At 45.9% G+C, this 17,910-nt stretch overlaps 1 protein-coding gene across 5 annotated transcripts; it reads right to left on the bottom strand.

Moving 5' to 3' along the window:
• Positions 1-7,761: 7,761 nt before the first annotated feature.
• On the bottom strand, positions 7,762-13,670 carry LOC123135024 (transcription factor TGAL5). 5 transcript variants are annotated; one of them, XM_044554163.1, is made up of 13 exons: positions 13,348-13,670; positions 13,075-13,223; positions 12,456-12,574; positions 12,015-12,112; positions 11,625-11,852; positions 10,935-10,982; positions 10,781-10,840; positions 10,618-10,695; positions 10,492-10,537; positions 10,137-10,408; positions 9,781-10,020; positions 8,310-8,452; positions 7,762-8,223 (listed from the first exon to the last, which is right to left on the bottom strand). In XM_044554163.1, exons 1-13 carry the CDS (start codon positions 13,348-13,350, stop codon positions 8,130-8,132), a joined length of 1,578 nt encoding a protein of 525 aa, XP_044410098.1. In that variant the 5' UTR covers positions 13,351-13,670; the 3' UTR covers positions 7,762-8,129. The 5 variants fall into 5 exon arrangements, with proteins under 5 accessions (XP_044410098.1, XP_044410091.1, XP_044410102.1 ...); XM_044554156.1 differs by having other exon boundaries at positions 12,015-12,115; positions 13,348-13,669; XM_044554167.1 differs by lacking the exon at positions 13,348-13,670 and having other exon boundaries at positions 12,015-12,115; positions 13,075-13,262.
• Between the last annotated feature and the right edge of the window lie 4,240 nt (positions 13,671-17,910).

The following is a 17,910-nucleotide window of genomic DNA, read 5'->3' as shown; positions in this document are numbered from 1 at the left end:
CTTCACTTCTTCTATCTGTGCTGGCGTCATAGATAACCTGGCCAGAGTGTCCTTGATCAGTGTCGGGGTCGCATTGTCATAGGAAGTTGCACAGATAACCCGTGGGGCACCGGTGTACAACTGTTCAATCAGCGTATAGGCGGCCTTGAGCTTCATCCACATATCAGAGCCTAGATGAGCAATGCGGCTACCTATAGTGGTTTAAGGATTTCATGTTAAACCGGCAAAATTTCAAAGCGGAACATTCACAAAGCCTTGGCAAACGGTACTTACCAAATATTGCAGAAGTCATGGCATTGACTTGGCGCTTTAATCCAGTAAGCTCTTCCGCCACCGGTTTAAGAGCCGATTCAGCGTCTTCCGCCCGCTTCAGCAATCCAGCCTTTTCGGTATCCCAGTTGGCCCGCTCAGACTTGAACCACTCTTTGAGTTGCTCCATGGTGGTTAAGGCGGTTTTCAATTCATCCCTGGCCTTGGTGGTTTCTGCTTGTTGGGTTTTCAGATTTTCTTGAAGATCGGCAATTTGAGAGACTTGTTGATTTATCTCACTCTGCAACAGTCAGAAGAGCATGTCAATACCTTTTTGGAAGTCCCAAGCATATAACCAGTTATACACTTGGCACTTGGGGGCTAATGTGGATCACTTTTTCTACTGATTGTTTGAAGTCCCAAGGATTAATACAAGTTTTAATCTTGGCACTTGGGGGCTAATGGGTGTTTGATCAACAAATACACAAGGAAAATCAACAAAGTACAGTATGGAATATACAAAGTCCCGGTTTGAATTTCTAAGAGCAAACCGGCCCTTGGGGGCTACCATGCAGTGAAGGTACAGAATAAGGGATCAAATGGTTTACCTCATAGCGTTCCTTCATCAAATTTACCAAACCGGCCTCATAGTCCCGGCTGGTGAAGAGATGGTTCAGGAAACCGGAATGAAGGTCCTGAGCAGACAAATCAGCATAATCTGACTAGTCGGTTTTACTTTTCCCCTTGTTCATAAATGCAAATTCATCCTTGGTGGAATGTTTGTATAAAGCAACTGGATTGCCTGGGGTGGTATATGCAGTGCCAGTAATAACAACATCATCATCCTTGGTTGGGCTTGATGGATTGACATTCTCCTTAACAAGGCTTGGCGCTTTGGTAGCAGGGCTCAGCAGTTTGGTAACAGGGCTTGGCGGATCAACAGTTGGACTTGGAGGGGTGGCATGAGGAGTTGATGTATCAACCTATGTCTCCGGTTCAGCTTCTGGCGGGTTAGCATCAGCGCCTGGGTTTTGCGGAGCAGAGTGGTCTGTGGAAATCTCAGGATTTTCGCCCTCATTCTCTGGGATCTTCTCCGGATCAACATCGTCAGTATGGCCGCTGGTCTTGGCTTTCTTACTCAATCGGGCCTTGGCGCTACAACATCCAAAGTTAGAATATGATAAACCGACGCATGAAGAAACAATTTGAGGAACAGTGTACTTACCCAGCAACAGTCTTGAGGGGAGGCAGCTGAGTGGTTGATGAACCGCCAGACGAGTTGGAAGATGCCCGATAATTCGGATCAGACGGATTGAGTGGGCATCGGAAGAAACCCTTCAAAGTATAAAGTTTTTCAGGAGAACAAGTCACCTCTGGACGATGTTTCCGGGTTGGTGTATCTGGTAAACCGTACGAGGTGATTTGCTGGCCACTGTGCCGGGTTGTGCAACATTCTACAGCTTGCTGTGTCTTCAAAGAAAATTTTGGATCCAAATGATCAAGGGGGTGAGAGTGTTTTACTTTCCGAACTGTGCGACGAACTCTTTGAACCGGCACAAGATCTGAATCGGAAGAAAGAGTGATTACCTCAACATGGTCTGTGTGGCTGGCCTCAGCGTCGTCCTAGGAATAATCATTGTCAATAAGATGTACGAATAAGGAACCAAGTGAGTCAAGTTTTACCTCTGCGTCTGATTCCTCATCTTCTGGCGGATTAGAAGACTCGGTAGTTTTCTTCTTGGAAATTTTCTTGGTGGCCTTAGTCTTTGCACGAGGAGCCCTGGCCGGTTTAGTCCGTTTCCAGAAGGAGTTGTTGACCTGTGACATTAAGGCAAGGAAATCTTAGCACATAATTAAAGTGGAGGCGATTCAGTAAGTATTAAGATGAGCTTTACTGCTGGCGGAGGATTGGAGATGCAAAAAGGTGGCAACCCGGTTTGACTGCATGCAGAGATTGTTTCATCAAGCATCTTCTTCATAGATTCAGTGACTTCCAGGTCCGTCATTACTACTTCATGATAGCGTTGAGGGTCTTTAACGTTGCCAGTATATTCATGCATCAATCCGGGGCGGCGGCTTAAAGGCAAAATGCCCCAAGATACCCAGCAGCGGATGAGGTCAATGCCAGTCAAACCGTTGGCCATGAGAGCCCGGAGCTTGGCGAGTTGAGGTGCAAAGTTTTTCCGTTCTGCGGCGAATAAGCGTAAAGGTAATGGGTGACCGTTACTAAGCCGGTGAGGACGGTAACCCGGCAAAGGTTTTCTCCATCAGGGGCAGTGTTCCGGCAATAAAACCAAGTTTGGTTCCAATCTTTAGGATGGCTATGATGTTTTGCATGTGGGAAGTCAACTTCTTTCCTCTTCTGAATTGAAACACCAACAAGTTCTGTGTTGGGACCATCAGAGAACTCTGTACAGCGGTTCAAATGGAAAAAATCCCGGAACAACTCCACAGATGGCTCTTCTTGAAGGTAGACTTCGCAGAATACTTGAAAGTTGCATATATTGGACACGGAGTTCGGTCCAATATCTTGTGGATGGAGTTGGAAGCTTGCGAGGACATCCCGGAAATTTTTTGATCCGGGCGGGCTGAATCCCCGGTCTAAGTGTTGCATAAATACAATCACTTCTCCATCTTGAGGTTCAGGTGGGCATTCAGAGCCCGGAACTCGCCAATGAAGGACCCTTTTTGAGGCTAAAGCGCCAGTGGTGACATATCCGTTGATTTGTGTCTATGTAATCCGGGACGGAACCCAATTGCAAGAAGAGAATTGTTTGGTCATCTCGGAAGGAAAACTAAAAGGAAAAATAAAAGCCGCTTTACAATTAACGGTTTAAGTGTACTATTCAGTGTTAAACCGGAAAATTGTTGCTCAAGTTCAATTGGCGGTTTAAGAGAGGGCTAATGATATATGACGGATTGGTTATCAAAGGTTAAACCGCCCGTAGGCAGAAGGGCCTGGGTTCAAAATCTACTAAGTGTTACAAAAACAGGTTTCACAATATCGCAGTACAATTTTGGATCTACCGTGGATAACTAAAGAAAATTTTCCTGAACCCTACAATGGCGCTAAGAGGAACAAGGAAGATCCAGGCAGAGTCTGTTTTGAGCAGCAAGAAGCCACGGGATGGTGGCCTATCAAAATGAATCTAGCCACAAATCAAAGCCTAGTAGACGCATACATACACCCTCAGTAAAAGGACTAAGGAGAAGGTTGCAGGAACGGCGGCGGACATGGATGAACTTGAAAACCCTAATGAAGATCTAGGGTTACAGGGAATCGAACTTACCAGGGCCACTCGGTGGCGAAGGAGCGCGGCAAAGTCTCTGGAACAAACAGGGTGATGCAGCGGCCTTGGTCGATGCAGATTCGAAGATCGACGGCGGCGGCGGCGCTGGAGTTCTTCGGTCGCGAGGAAGAAGATGAGGAGAAAAGGGAAAAATGAAAGTGCCCGTCGGGCTTATTTATAACAAGGAAAGGAGATAAGTGACTAGCATGAAAATCGAGGAGTCCAAAGCGGCAAGTGGCGCAACTGTCGCCTCGATTTCCGGGATAACATTAAATGAAGGGAATCTTTTTATTCGTTTTTTACAGAGATGACATCATGATGATCCATTGCTGTATCCAGAGGATGATGTCACGGCGATTTAACAAAGTTTATAAAAGAAGACGTCATGGCAGTTTACAGAAGCAAAGGAAGATGTTCACAGGATTTTTCTAAATACTGAAGATTGACATGAACAAATTCAAATCACTCTGGGGACTAATGTTGGGGATATAACTATTGAGTATAAACCGCCCAGGAGGGGCCGGTTTACCCTCAACAGTATTGAAGCCCATGAAGACTCAGAAGATGGCGTTTTACTATGAAGCTTAGAGGCCCGGAGCCCAATGGCGGGTTAGGGCCCATAATAGCAAACTGCCATGGTTATGTAAACTTGTGTTGTAAGTTAGGAAAGGAGAGACCGAGCCGGACCCTTGTATGAGTCGGCCTCGGGACTCTGTAGACCGGCCGGACGTCAACCTGTGTATATAAAGGGACGACCCGGTGGCGGTTCAGGAACAACAGACAACAACTCGAGACTCAGGCAAAGCGTATTCGCTCCCTGATCATCGAAACCCAATCAATCCCATCGCAACTAGACGTAGGCTTTTACCTTCATCGAAGGGGCCGAACTAGTATAAAACTCCCGTGTCCCTTGTCCGGTTTAACCCCTTCAAGCTAACCCGTAGCAATGGCTCCGCGACTAAATCCTTTCATGAGGACATCTGACGTGTTAATTCCACGACACGCCCCATATTTGGGCTGGATATGGGGGTGTCGGTCAGCCCTGGCAGTCGAGGGTTGTTTGAGGGGCCTGTCTGGGTCAAAAAATCATGACCGGACAGTGACCGGGCGGCCCGCCCAGGCATATGAGGAGGATTTGAGAGGTTCGACTGTAGATGCTCTAAGTGCATCTCTAGTTGATTCCTCCACATTTTAGCCCCTCAAATGCTGGTTTTTAGGAGTGAACTAAAGGTGGTTCCTAGATGAACTCCTAAATTTAACTCCCTAAAAAAATTACACACAATCTCACCCAAACACAAATTGAAACTACTCAATTAAACAAAGGTCGCACACCCTAATGAAAATGCACAAAACCACGACTTTAGCATCATAACTCTCGGAAAAGCACCACTTCACAAAACGTGACACTTCGCACCGCAACGAAATTTTGACAGTGGAAAAAAACACTGAACCAAACTTTCATCTCGTTTTGACGTGTCCGATTGCGCGTGGGCCGACAAGAGTGACGGCTCGCCGGTAACGGGCGTTAACTACCGTCTTTTTCTTTTGTGCTCCCGACGAAGCTGCTGGGTCGGGCCAACACGTGAGGGAGAGAGGGGTAGTTACTGGGTTGGGCGTGTTTGGGATGCTAGGTAGGGCCGACGCATGAGGGATGGTTAGTTTATCTGGCTTGTCGCATTTGGGCTCTCTTGATTATTCTCGTTTTGTGAGGGAGGGGTAGTTCAACCTATTGACTGTCCATTCAGTTTCACTAGAAAACCCCAGTCTCCACACACACACTGCATTTATTCACCCCCTCTTGCACAGATAACCACCACTCCACAACAAAGAAAACCTCCATTGCGCCATGGCATTTGGCATCGCATAGGACCAGGCGCTGTAGGAGATCCTCGACGCGGACAACACCAAGCTCTCCTACGTGCGCGGGGTAAGAACCTAGTACGCCAGCGTTGCAATCCTCAAGAATCATGCACGCGGGGTGAGGGTGGCTGTAAACCATGAGGAATACGCCCGATTGCTAGACCTTCACCGCCCACTGATCGAGAACCTGGTCTGGGCGATTGGGCGCTAGGGATTCCCCTATCCATACAAGAGGGCAAGCTGGTACATGTACCAGAACAACGGCTAACTCTGCATGGACTATGCGCTCGACAGGGTGGTGCCAATGTTGCCCCTCGTTTCTCTGATGGAGATGGAGCCACCACATATGGAGCAGCAGGTCTAGGTCGAGGTGCCCCAGATGGAGCAGCAACAGATGGAGGTGGAGACAGACACAAGCGGCAAAAGGAAGAAGCTGCTCCGCATCATGGGGTCAGTTCGCCGATCTCTCCGTCTTCTGAAGCTGGAGCAAGAGTGAGTCGGATGCAAAACTATCCTTGATAATTTCTGCAGCAAGATCTTAACCAATATATGAGTTCAGTTAGTTTCTGAACTTACTTGTGTGCTTGCATCCGAGGAATTTGAACTGTGTGTGATATATCTATCTGAACCTATTTATGATATCCTATCTATCTATCTATGTTGTCGTTTGATTGTCTGTGCTCATATTATCTGAAATGTTTGTGCTCATATTATCTGAATGTAGTTTGTGCTCATATTATCTAAATGTTTGTGCTCACACTATCAGAATGACTCTGCTCATATTATCTGAATATTGGCGCTCAAACTGCCTGAATATTGCTGCTCACACTATCTGAATATTGCTACTCACACTATCTAAAACTTTGGTGCTCTAGGTTTCAATGTGTAGAACTATAGGTGTTCTCTAGGTGTCAATGAAAAGGTAAAATGTTATCAAACAAAAAAATCTTGTATTTGTGGCATATATAGTTTTATTTAACAAAGCCTGAACATTGCAAGTCTGAACATTGCAAGTTCTCTCCTAGTTAGGTACACTTGCTGCCTTTAATGAACTCAGTTTGAACATTAAATTGAGCACACCTAGTGAAACTTCACATTAGTCAAATCACTTAAACCCATGCACACTGACTCACTCCACTCATTATGTGGTCAACTTGTCCACTACATCACTCAACCCAATTCTAACTCATGTACCACTGCACAACACCCTGCAAATTTCAGCACTGGCATTTAGTGTCAGTTTCATTTAGTGCATAAGTATAATTCGACTACATCTATTAATCAGTGAGTTAACTAATCCTATAGTAATTAACCATTGAAAATCCAAAATTTCAGTCAACTAGGACATGACATTCCAGTGAAAATTAGTAAGATTCAGTTAACTAAGTTTAGTAAACAATTAGATTCAATTAACAAATAGGTTAAGTTAAGAACTAGGTTCAGTTAACTAGTTTCTATTAACTAGATTCAGTTAACACAATTAAGAAATAGTTTCAGTTAACAACTAGGTTCAGCTAACTAGGTTCAGTTGAGACAAGATTCAGTTAACTGCATTCAGTTCACAACAAGATTGAGTTAACAATAAAATTGCTCCAATTCCAGCAAACACAAAATCTTGAACACCAGTAGTGATTTGCTAATAGAGGGAGGGAGGCAGCTCACCTAGAGCTCGACCAACACCATTTGACTACAGATCAATGAATTTTGCTCCAAATCTGGCCAATTTGACTATAGCACAATCTTCCCTCTCGTAACGGCCCCCCCTACCAGCCAAGGTGCCCGGCTCTGTTCACCACTTTGTCCCCCACCACTCCTTCACCAATGGATCCAGAGCCGCCACCTCTACCATGCCCGTGAGAGAAAGGAGAGGGAGGGAGGGAGGGAGGGGGAGGGGGAGAGAGTGGGGGGAGGGAGGGAGGGTCGGCCCCGCGGATCAAGACCATGCCGGGAGTGAGCTTTGTTGTTCTGTTCTTAGCCTCCTAGGCCCCTAAGCTTTGTTCTGCCCTTGTGGGTGGTCACCATCCGTCGGGTGCACCACGCTAGCTACATCCATCAGGTGGGCCGAACGAGTGTGTAAACACTAAACAGTAGCTGCACTTGATACAGACACATCACAAAGCTGGCATGCACGGCCAAGGGTTCTTATTAAGCAATGTTTTCTAGCACCGAAAAGGCGCAGCTCGTTTTTCAGGCGTAACCATAATCCCCGGATAATTTTGTCCTGGCCTCAGCGCAAGTTTCAATATCGGGAAAAAAAGGTTGCAACATCGCAAATCAGGTAATGGTTTATTGTTTTGAGGGGACAAATTAGGTAATGGCTGGTTTATCTGGCCGTGTCGTTTTGGCAAATGCTCAGATCAGATTAATTGTTTATTCCTCCGCCCATTTCTCAAATGGAATGGCCTACTCTACTGATAATAATCATACAACGTAACCCACGTCCACGTCCCTCCCACCGGCCCTTGCCTTTTCCTAATCCCTCTACGCTTTGCACCAAATTTCCTGCAAAGGTGCTAACCCCTCCCTTGGTGCAGTTCAAGAGCCATAAGAACATCACAACACACGCGATGAGCCAAGCCAGTTAATTTCTTCCCTTGGCCGGCCTACTTTCTGCTCCTTTTCCCTAGCTAGTGATATGATATTCCCCTTTCCCAATATCTTAACAACGGTGACAGAACAATGCTACAGTCTCCTCGCGTCTCTTTTTTTTGGTGGAATTTGTGCGATGCTTCAGAGGCCGGAGAACTGGTTTTGCTGCGACTGATGGTGAATGGCCTGGAATTCTGTTGCTGTAGAGCTGACATTCTCCGGCATCATGAAATTCCTGCAATCGAAAGAGTATACGCCGAGCGTGAGATGTGATTCTGAGTATTATACTGTTGATGAGTGAGATCGTCATGTCTGTCTTACTCGCGAGGACGTGAAGCCCAGATGGAGCTGAGGGCGCGGAGGCGGCGATGGTACTCTCCGAGGGAGACGAAGCACCGAGCCGTCTGCCTGGTGGTGAGGATCCGTCGCATGTGATGCAGGGTTTGCTGTCTCAGGTTGTCGGCCTTCACTTGCAATGCCATGTTGATATATTAGGTCAGTGAAACGGGTTAACCGGCGACCGGGCTGACAGGAAATATAATGTTTGTTGCACTATCTACATGATAATACACTTCAGAATGCAATTAATGATTGGTGGCGGCAGCATCAAATGACAACGAAAGATGCAAAGCCAATGTTCCTGCTTGAGACATGGGCTAGTAGGAAGCTTCCTGCCGGTTGCATATTCTACAACTCTAGGGTGTGTGATGCAATTTCTCTCCATGATCTACAATCTATGCTATGTAGGATCTTAACACAGGTTAAGAATATAAAGGTAGTTTCGTGTTTCTTTCTAAAGCCTTTGGATGTCTAAACTGCTCCAAATATCTACTCCACCAAAGTAAAGTTTATCCACAAACCACAACCTAAATATCTCCAGTGGAGCAATTAGATGTCTCGATCTCCTTTTATTCAGATAAGGGGAGAGAAGAGAACCTACACAAAGACAATACCACTTATTTTTCTACTAATCTCGTGGAGCAGCATGATCCTACTTTAATTCAAGGCTCCTCTGCTTCATCTCTAAGTGCTCAAGTTTAGGTCGTTGTGTCTCTTTCTTGATTACAACTGTCAACTCATGGACTGAACCCTCGCACATTTTACAACAAGTGCAACAAACATATATGGCATGCATGATCCAAGCTGTTCCAGATATATGTGTGCATCTGTTGAACAACCAGCAAAAATAGGTGGAGCCCGGGTGGATATGCAAGACGTGGTCAGAAATGTGAGTAGGACACACGGAATAATTTATGCAAGGCAAGAAGGTGAACGTCATATTCTGATATTCCTACTTGGGCTTTATGAAGAAAGTGATAGGTGTTTATGTCTCTCAAGACATTCGTTTTATACGTAATGATAAATAAAGAACCTTCTCTAGGACTCAACCAATTGATCAAAATATTGGTCCACAAACATCAGTCAATATACTAGTTTATAAGAGACTAATTATGCAATCTCAAAAGTGCTAATGATGTTTATCTGCATGATCTAGCCAATTGCTCAAACAAAGTTGACCATGCTACACAACCACATCTTATATATCATTAGTACCTTCTATTTATCCGAAAAGTAAGACAACATTCTGTAGGACCAGCATTTCAACAATAATAAATTAAGTGATTCAGCTTAATGGTAAATATACTTCCCATATTCAGTTTTCAGCTCCAACTATTTTAGTTTTCTCTGTTGAATTATTGTTCAGAAAATCAAAGGAGTGTATTAATGATGCAAGAACATGGGATTTTGACGGCAGTGTGCATGAACTGCAAACGAAGAGAAAAATACTGACCTGACGATAAAAGCTCTCGAGGTTGTCTAGCCTGTCAAGAGCTAGAGCCATGAGACCGGTATAGTTGGCAACATCTGCACCGTCATTGAGAGGGCCAGCGCCCACCGCGTCGGCCAGTGACTGGTGCAGCTGCTTTAGCCCCTGCTCGAGCGCCTCCTCGGCTTGCTCCGATGACTGCTGCAGGTTGCACATCCCCAGCAGTTGCTGCTCCGTCGACGGATCAAGCTGAGGTATCAGCATCTGATGAAAATAAGAAGGCAAGAAGACTCAGCATATAACATCGCCTTAATCATCACACAAAGATCAGACAAATTAAAAGCACTACGGAGCATTCATGTAGCAACTTCGCGCTAGACCTTGAGGACTTCTGAAGGCCGGAAGCCGGCCATCCAGAGGAAGCACCGCTCGGACTGCGTAGCCCACATGCCGGTCATGAGGTGGAAGACGTCGGACCTGGCGAGCATGGCCCTCAGGTGGAACAGCTCGTCGTGGTGCCGCATGCAGTCTTCGACAATGGTGCCGAGGTCCGCGTCCAGGACCTGGGCCTGCAGAGCGCCCTGAATCTCCGCCATGTACTTGTTGTCTTCGTCTAACCATCGGGCATACTCCATGTCGAACATTACAGCGGCTGTAATAGCAAATCAAGAAGTTGTTGAACCTGACGTGGTAACGTTGTGAAGCTTGCAATGCTGCAAGGGATGAGATGCTTACCGGAACTCATCTCTCCGGGCGCGCTACATCCTCCCGTGAGCAGACCCTGAAACGATATTATTAAAGCGTTAGAGCATATGGCAACGATAGTGGTGAATGCTATTAGATGTTCTGGAGAATTGGAACCTGTGAGCGCCCTCTCTGAAGCTCTTGCTCGATCTGCTGAAGCCTAATCCGACCTGTTTCTAACTGCTGAACATAAGCCTGCAAAATAAGTGCAACTGTTTTCGTGAGAATGTGTTTTTTTCTCATCCAGTGATTTTTTTTACTGATTGTAATTGTTTTGAACCTTTTTTCTCAGCCTGCTCTTCCTCGCAGCCTCTCTGTTCTGCGCCAATCGCCTTTCAGTCTAAGAAATAATAGAGGTGCAAGTAAGAAGAGTATGGCACAAGAATGAAATGCAGGGCCATGCAAGCAACAAACTGAAACTAAATGAATCTCACCTTGGGATCTACCAATTTGCCATCTTTTCTTGTGGATCCAGGCTTTCTCTGCATCAGAGTGGTAGACTTGGAAGTTAGAACAGTGTGCAATGCTAGGTAGTTAACTAGTTATAGTATACCTGGAGCTAAAATTCCTGTTGGGTGTTGCTACCCACCTATAATATAACCTATTCACTAGGAGCTTTTTACATGCACGTCTCTCTCTTAAAACAGTAGCAGTGTCTATAATAGTTCATCTTTGTGAACTATTGAAAGAGAATGTGCTACTACTATTGTGGTTGTTTTATGTTCCAAGGAACAGTTCAGGTGGTTATCATGTTGCTTCTATCCATCAAAAGGAGGAACACAAGATCACTATGATGTCGCCAATCATCTTTTTGTCGACTTCTTTTTTTTTTGTCTTGGACCAGCCTTGACCATATGATATTGCCTACTCTCCAGCGGTTCTAGAAATATGCCATTTTCCCAGTGCCCACCCAACGACCACCATGAACTCGGTTTTTCTATTCAAAAGGCATATCTAGAACTGAAAGGACGCTCAGGCTCAAAGCACAGACCCAAGTTTATGCTTCTGAAAGCAAACCTCTTTGAGGATGCATTGAAACGCTTAACGAAGAACTTGTCCAAAAACGTAAACCATGATGAAGACGACAAAGTATTGTATATATCAACGTTGACACTGTTACGTACCTTATCTTGGGCTCCTGCATGTTGCTGAAAGCTTGGTGCAGTGGCTGGTGCAGCCCCAAGTCCTTGACTGTAGTTGTAATCATCAATGGTCACCATCAACGCCTCCTGCTGGTCCTGCTGCTGCTGCCCAGAGTCGGTCCTCATGCTCACTGGGGACACCAACTCGGCCTGTGACATTGTGTTCTGGGCTGAGCTGGAGTCAGTGCTCCCTACTGACTGCGAGTTCCCCTGTGAAGCAATTAATCCAAGAAACAAGAGGAGGCCGGCAGGCAGACGAAGACAGTGAGCTAGCATGCAAGCAGTTAATTAACCAAGAGCAACTTTCCCCCGCTGCTGCGGTCAGAAAGGAACTGTAGGAGCCTGCGAATGATCTAGAGAAGCAGTGCTTACACTGTATGGCTGCTGTAGATGACTCATTGGCCAAGAAGGGAAGATCTCCAACGTGGGGGGCCTAGCCGCAAGATATCCTGCCGCTGCTGCTACTGCTGCTGCTGCATACATACAAACGGAATTAAAGGCCTTGTCAATCGCCCTCTCCCACAAGAGGTTGCGAAAATGTAGGCAAAGAGAGGAGAGCGAGGTGAGGCGTGGGGGGTCGCGGGATCACACCATTTTTGCTGTTGCTGCACCTTGCCCAAATTACATGTGGTTAGGGCTCATGGCTGTGTTTGGCAAGGCAAAAGCCAGGGCGTGGTGTGCCTGTCTATCTATGCCGTGTGCTGTGGGGAGGGAGAGGGGAGCAAAGACACAAGCCTTTCTCTCATGCAGGCGGTTAAGGTTCGGAGAAAGGGAGAGAAGAGATCGATAGGAAAGGCAGTTATAGTCTCTTACACTTGGTGTGGGCATCACTTTCAATCATGACAGGATCGACACCGGCCGCGCAGGTGCCATGGATAAGGGCCTCCTCCAACTCGCCAAAGTAAGCAGCGGCTGCAGGTTGCAACTCCCTCCTGGATCACAAAGCAGCAGGCGCACAGAATTTAGAGCCAGTGATACGGTGGTATATAGATAGGCATATGCAATAAATGACAGAGCAGATAAAAACTAGTGAAGCTTTTTCAAGAATGTAAAGGCAACATGAAAGATTAGAGAGGTGGATAGATAAGGATGAGAGCCAAAAAGATGGAGGGTAAGAGGAAATCACTCACAGGATCCAGGCCTTAGGCATTAAGAAACTATTTGGTTCGTGGGAAGAGGTGTAACCCAATAAGCACAAGAGTTGGATATATATAGCACAAGAGTTGGTTATAAAGGTGGTTAAAAAGAGGTGATGGGAGGGAGGGGGGGGGGGGGGGAGAGGAGGCCTATATTTTATAGCAAGCAAGAGCCGGAGTTGAAAACTAGAAGATGCAAAAAGGAGCAACTTTAGCTTGTGTGTTGTCTTCGCACGTACTAGTAGTTGAAGAAACAGCAGAGGGATATAGACTAGAGAGCGGAGGAGGAGCAGTACAGGAAGTTGGCAGGGGGAGGAGCATGGCCTTGGATTCCATATCCAAGAGCTTGGCCGAATGGTACAGCTCTACCACGATCACTCGCCATCCCCCAAGAACTCTCTCCTTCACCCTGCTGCAGCATGGCAATGAGTGGAAGAACTCTACTCTGCAACAAGTGAACAGTAGGCCAGTGGAGTGAGAGCTATGCATGTACGTAGGAACTAGGAAGTACGATGTATTCAAGTATACAGGGAAACTACAGATAGATTGGAGAAAGAAGAGGAGCATACCATATGATAAGATGTTGCCTCCTCTCCTGTCTGTCTTCTCCCACACTGTCAAATCGAATCGCCCTTGGAGTTTCACCTACCACTGTACCGCGAAGAAGATATTGTGTCCTTTTGAACATGCCCTACGAGCATGTGTCTCTTTTCAGATTTCACAGGCTAGAGAGAGAAACGATGAGAGGGGAGGGGAGATAGGGGAAGGATGTGGTGGGGCTTTCTCTGTCAGGAGTCCTGTCTCCTACTATACTGCCCCGTAACTGTAACAGTCCTTCATCTCTCATTGGGCGCCCTCTGGCCTCGCTGCTGCGACGGCAAGTACTCCCAGCAAAAAGATCATTGAGGAGAGAGAACAGAGAGACAGAGAGATAAGACGAGGGAGTACACAAGACTTCTTTTTCTAAGTGCAAAATAGGGGGTTTGAGCAGTTCTACAAATGCGTAAAAAGAATGTATATTTTGGGGGCGCATGAAATGTGCTCATTTGAGATTATCCTTACTTCTAGCTAACAGGTCAGCATCACTGCCTTGTCACGCGCCAAATACTAAAATAATTTCCCCGTCCAATAGAAATTTAGTTTTACCGTTGCCGTTTTGCTCTGTTTGCAAATGCTTGTGGATCGCTATCGGTTACGAGAATATGTTTTATTGAGAAAGTTGCCCCTTAATTAATACTACCTATTAGTGCTTAACCCTTTGGATAAAGTAGGGGCCACGAGTATATATGAAAGCAAGTGCGGTGAAGCGAAAGTGCATTTATACTCACCGGAAAGCTCTTGGCGTCTGAGTTCTCCGCAGATTTGCTTAATCCTTTGGACACGGAGAGGCCAGAAAGATCATTTCGTGTGGCTTTCACCCCCTCTACCTCCGCGGACACGGTTCCTGTCTGATGCACTTGGGGCAGAAGAGAGAAATTTGCAAAGAACAATCAAGTTAGCAACAGAATGCTTGAAGCGCAAACATGAGCAGAAATGGCAAATTCATGGCACAATCCTTAACCATTAACTTTAGACTGTTCATTTCCACAATATGTTCTGTAACCAGGAACCATAGGCATCACATCACAGGAACAAAGCAAGTGATCCATACTTGATTTATATGGATATTACTGGTTATCTGGGAACGAATGTATACAAAAAGAATATCTGAATACCTATTTTCCATGAACAATCAACCAGTCATTTCTGTAAATGTGCAGCAGCCCTCTCCTTTTGTGGTGTCAAATACAGTAAATGCAACGGTCAGTTTGCAGCTTTAAAAAAAGGCTCAGGATTATTTTTGCACAAAAGGTCAAACCTTGGAGGTGCATTTGGTTCTGAATCATGGTACAAAGTACAAACAGACATCTTTGATAGGCTAACATAATGAACTGTGAGCACTGTGGCAGGCAACTGAAAGCAACCACAGTCCTCAACAGATCACAGGTTCAGACTTCAGAACTGCAAGTTGGGTATCATCATTAAGAACATAAAACAAGACAGATAAAGGGATTGATCACAAAATTAAGAAGAAACTGGAGAATTTCAACTGCTTGTAACTTGTTAATGCCAATTCAGATTTCCCTTTTTTAGGAATCCAATTCAGATTTCTTATGCCAATAACATTTTCCTCAAAAGACCGTTAAAAGTAAAGCCAGAGAAATCACGGCTACATGAGAATCGTCCTAGTGGAGGCTCATGTGGCTGGGTTAATAAACTCAACTAAGGTCGCAGTGATGATTTACTTTAAACATTCCGTTATGTTAAATAATTATAACCTTTTATGTGCTGACTTCTGGATGTATATTAGTACGTACTACTAAATAAGATTGCTCCAGTGTTCCAGACTCTGTAACTCAGTTCGGCACCTGTGATCATGTTATTAATAGACAAATCCAACACCTCCAGCTTCTGCCCCCTGTTATGCAAACTGCTGAGGCCACCATCGCATCATGTCATGTGCAGCATCTTGATGTTGACTATGTGAGAGGATTGCTGAAGACTTCAACAATCAAGAGACAAGTGTTGAGCAAGACAGAGACAGACGATACCTATACGATTTTGTCATGTCACCCAATTCAGAACGTGTGCCGTTCTTCAGGTAAGAGCATGCATCAACATTTGGTTCTACCCATACGTTCACGGCCAACAAACCTAGTTCAACGGTTCATCCACCAGCCCGGCACTACGGATTCCGCACAAACAATTCGAAATTAAAGAGCGGAGACGCGGACGAAACTTGCCGCACTGGCTACAAATCAGAATATGAGCACCACGTTGATCCGCCTTCGACTAGGGCACCCAGAAAAAATTGCTGCACCATGGGGGTAGGAGGAGGAAACAAATACCTTCCCGGGCGGGCGATGGGACGCGGTCGGGGGCGAGATTATGGCTCGCATGCGGCGAGGAGCGGAAGCGATGATGAGGCAGACGACTTTTGCGGGGCTCGGCTATGCTGCGGGGCTGGCGGAGGCGCATACCGGCGTGTGGCATTTGCGGGCGGCGCGGGAGGGCGGGGAGGAGAGAGACGACGCCGACGGGGACAGTTGGCGGAGAGCCGGAGACGGAGCAGAGAGACATGTTTGGGCGGCGCCCTTGGCCCGTTGCCGTAGTGGTTGTGGTTACAATCCGCCGTTTGGGCTTCTTTGTTTCGTACGGCGTTGCTGTACTGGGCTCTTGGGGCCCAACCGAGCCGCTACATAGGCCGCAATTTTTAACTTGTTATTACTTCTTTGAATTCATTTCCCTAAAAAAAACTTCTTTGAATTCATTCTAAAAAAAGAACTTCTTTGAATTCAATCTCTCTCCATCTTCCTGTTCTCAAAAAAAAAAAGAACTTCGCCTTCCACTTTGCTGACTGCTCCGGCAACCATGTATATTTAGCTTAAAAATAACACCCAATATAACATAGCACACCATCACTCACACGGACATTATTGAGTGATGGAATCACAAAGCTTCAAGATTGAGATTTTGACCTCCTTTTATTCACAATCGCAAAGCAAACTTCGTTGTTACTTGGTTTCAAGTTGTGAAACAAAACTGTGCGTCGATGATGGAGAATAACTCCCGAATTCACCATCTTTGCTAGATAAGATGGGAGTACAAACATATGGAGTAAAGGGCTTGCAGAGTAAGAGCCAACTCTTTTGCTGGCTTCTAGAATAAGTTGCATATTGTTTTAGAAGCCTACTTGGTTGGGATTCTAAAATAAAGTAGGTAGGTTGGACTTCTAGAATAAGCTGGGTAGGGGCAGTTTATTATAGAAGCCCAAAAAGGCACCAAAAGAACTGGACTTGAGTTGGTGGCTCGAAGTAGCACCAAGTCGAGAGAAAAAGAGTGTCAAGTGTAAGTCAATCCTTTTCTTCTTCACCCACTAGTAATCTGGAGGACTCCAGGACGTCATCCTCTCGAAGCATGTACACCTCCCTGTTGGGAAACGTAGTAGAAAACAAAAAAAATGTCCTACGAACATGGTCCAGAAACACTATGAAGATGCATATAGAGGTTTAGATCGGATCGTTACCAACTTCGAGTTGCAGCAAAAGAAGAGTGGGTGTAGATTGTTAATGAAGCCCCTCGAACCGAAGACTGAAAGCACGACCTCTCTATAGATTGCAAATGTACATGCTTCACGATCCGACAGCGCTTCGTCGTCCAGAGCTGATCGTTGCCAAAGAATTAGAGGGAGAAGAAGAGAATTGTCGGTGTCAAAACCGGCAGATCTCGGGTAGGGGTTCCCGAACTGTGCGTCTAAGGATCGAAGGTAACAAGGAGGCAGGGGACACGATGTTTACCCAAGTTCGGGCCCTCTTAATGGAGGTAATGCCCTACTTCCTGCTTGATTGACTATGGTGAGTATAGGGGTTTACAAGAGTTGATCTACCTCGAGATCATAATGGCTAAACCCTAGATGTCTAGCCTGTATGATTGTGATCTTGCCCTACGGACTAAACCCTCCAGTTTATATAGACACCAAAGGGATCTAGGGTTGTACAAAGTCGGTTACAGAAGAAGGAAAGTACATGATCCGAACGCCAAGCTTGATACCCACGCAAAGGAGAGTCCCATCCGGACACGGGGAAGGTTCTTCTATCTTGTATCTTCATGGCCCATCAGTCCGGCCCACATCACATAGCCCGGACGCCTGAGGACCCCTTAGTCCAGGACTCCCTCAGTAGCCCCTGAACCAGGCTTTCAATGACGCTGTATCCGGAGCGCGGACTGTCTTCGGCATTGCAAGGTAGGTTCCCCTTTTCCGAATACTCCAACGTAGTTTCCGCACACAAGTGTTGTGTCCATCTTTGTTGTACAACCCCAAGCTGTGAAAAGCAGCAATACTTAAAATAAGTCACGTCTTATGTTCCAGCCTTATTATTATTCTGAACCGTTTTACAGCTTCATTTATTATTTCGAGGTGCGGCCAATCACACATGTCAAAGCAGAGATCGTGTCCCCTTATTATGGGATTCTCATCAATAGGGGTTTTGGGTAATCCCACCGTGCCGTTCACATGTCCCCTTGGGAATAGGCGAGATTTAAGGCTTATGAGGGGGCGCTTGATATTTGCTGCCTCTATAAGAGGAAAAAAA

Source organism: Triticum aestivum, chromosome 1B (assembly GCF_018294505.1).
Source record: "Triticum aestivum cultivar Chinese Spring chromosome 1B, IWGSC CS RefSeq v2.1, whole genome shotgun sequence".
Lineage (NCBI taxonomy): Eukaryota > Viridiplantae > Streptophyta > Magnoliopsida > Poales > Poaceae > Triticum > Triticum aestivum.
The sequence above is the reverse complement of the archived record's forward strand: the minus strand, read 5'-3'. Positions and strand labels throughout refer to the sequence as shown.

Bases quoted from the DNA above. Each gene is read 5' to 3' on its own strand.
- LOC123135024 (XM_044554156.1), bottom strand. The intron at 11,853-12,014 runs GTAAGCACTGCT...ATTGCTTCACAG, and splicing joins ATCTACAGCAGCCATACAGT to GGGAACTCGCAGTCAGTAGG. The intron at 10,021-10,136 runs GTCTAGCGCGAA...TATTTTCATCAG, and splicing joins GGCCTTCAGAAGTCCTCAAG to ATGCTGATACCTCAGCTTGA.